Source organism: Charadrius vociferus, unplaced genomic scaffold (genome assembly GCF_000708025.1).
Source record: "Charadrius vociferus isolate BGI_N301 unplaced genomic scaffold, ASM70802v2 scaffold266, whole genome shotgun sequence".
Taxonomy (NCBI): Eukaryota; Metazoa; Chordata; class Aves; order Charadriiformes; family Charadriidae; genus Charadrius; species Charadrius vociferus.
Genome location: NW_009649114.1, coordinates 2,134,537 through 2,135,207, shown reverse-complemented (window position 1 = coordinate 2,135,207; position 671 = coordinate 2,134,537). Strand labels below are relative to the sequence as shown.

Here is a 671-nt window from a genome sequence, read left to right as displayed (position 1 = left end):
CAGCCACCCCTCCCGCTGCCGGAGTGGCCGCTTACCGCTGCCACAGGGCCAAACCAGGGAAAGCAGGACACCGGCACGCTGGAACGGAGAGGAGAAAAGCGGAGGGAGGCAGGTTTAGCTCTATGACCTGCCATGAAGCCTGTGCAGGCCTGTGCTTCCCTGACTGAGAAATGGCTGCCTGCCAGGCCCAGGCCTCCCTCCCTGGGGCACAGCACAGCCTGAGGTGTCCAAGGTCCCAGGACAAGCACCTACTGTCCCGGGAAACACGACTGGAAGCGTAAAATAGCTTCCATTTTGGAAAGCATAAGCCAAGGGCAGCACCAGGCAGCGTGAAGGAGCAGATGGCCACCTCAGGGGCTGAGGCCTAGCGCCATGGCGGGCAGGGGCACACACCCTGACAGGAAGGTGGGCGTAGGGCACCGCAGCCGGGAAGGAGGTGGACAGGAAGGGGGGCACTATCCTGATCGTCCCACAGGGAAGGGCTTTGTCTGGGGTTAGAACCGCTGGCGGGACCCCTCGGAGGATGAAAGGGCAGAAAACTCGCCCGCCCGCTTTGTTTACAGGTGCCGCCCGTCCCGCTCCTCTCGCCCTCGGTGGGCGGGGCCTCCCCCGCGCACCCCCGCCCCCGCCGGTTCCAACGCGCGGAAGGGAGTCCTGGGGAAGCCCTTCCG

The 671-nt window shown here is 65.4% G+C and overlaps 1 protein-coding gene across 1 annotated transcript in view; it reads left to right on the top strand.

Annotated features, from left to right (window-relative positions):
• Window positions 1-372: 372 nt before the first annotated feature.
• The window catches only part of ZBED6 (zinc finger, BED-type containing 6), a 4,076-nt gene continuing 3,777 nt past the window's right edge, over window positions 373-671 (top strand). Inside the window, 1 exon segment of the mRNA XM_009888299.1 lies at window positions 373-493. Coding sequence (XP_009886601.1) covers window positions 373-493 — 121 coding nt within the window.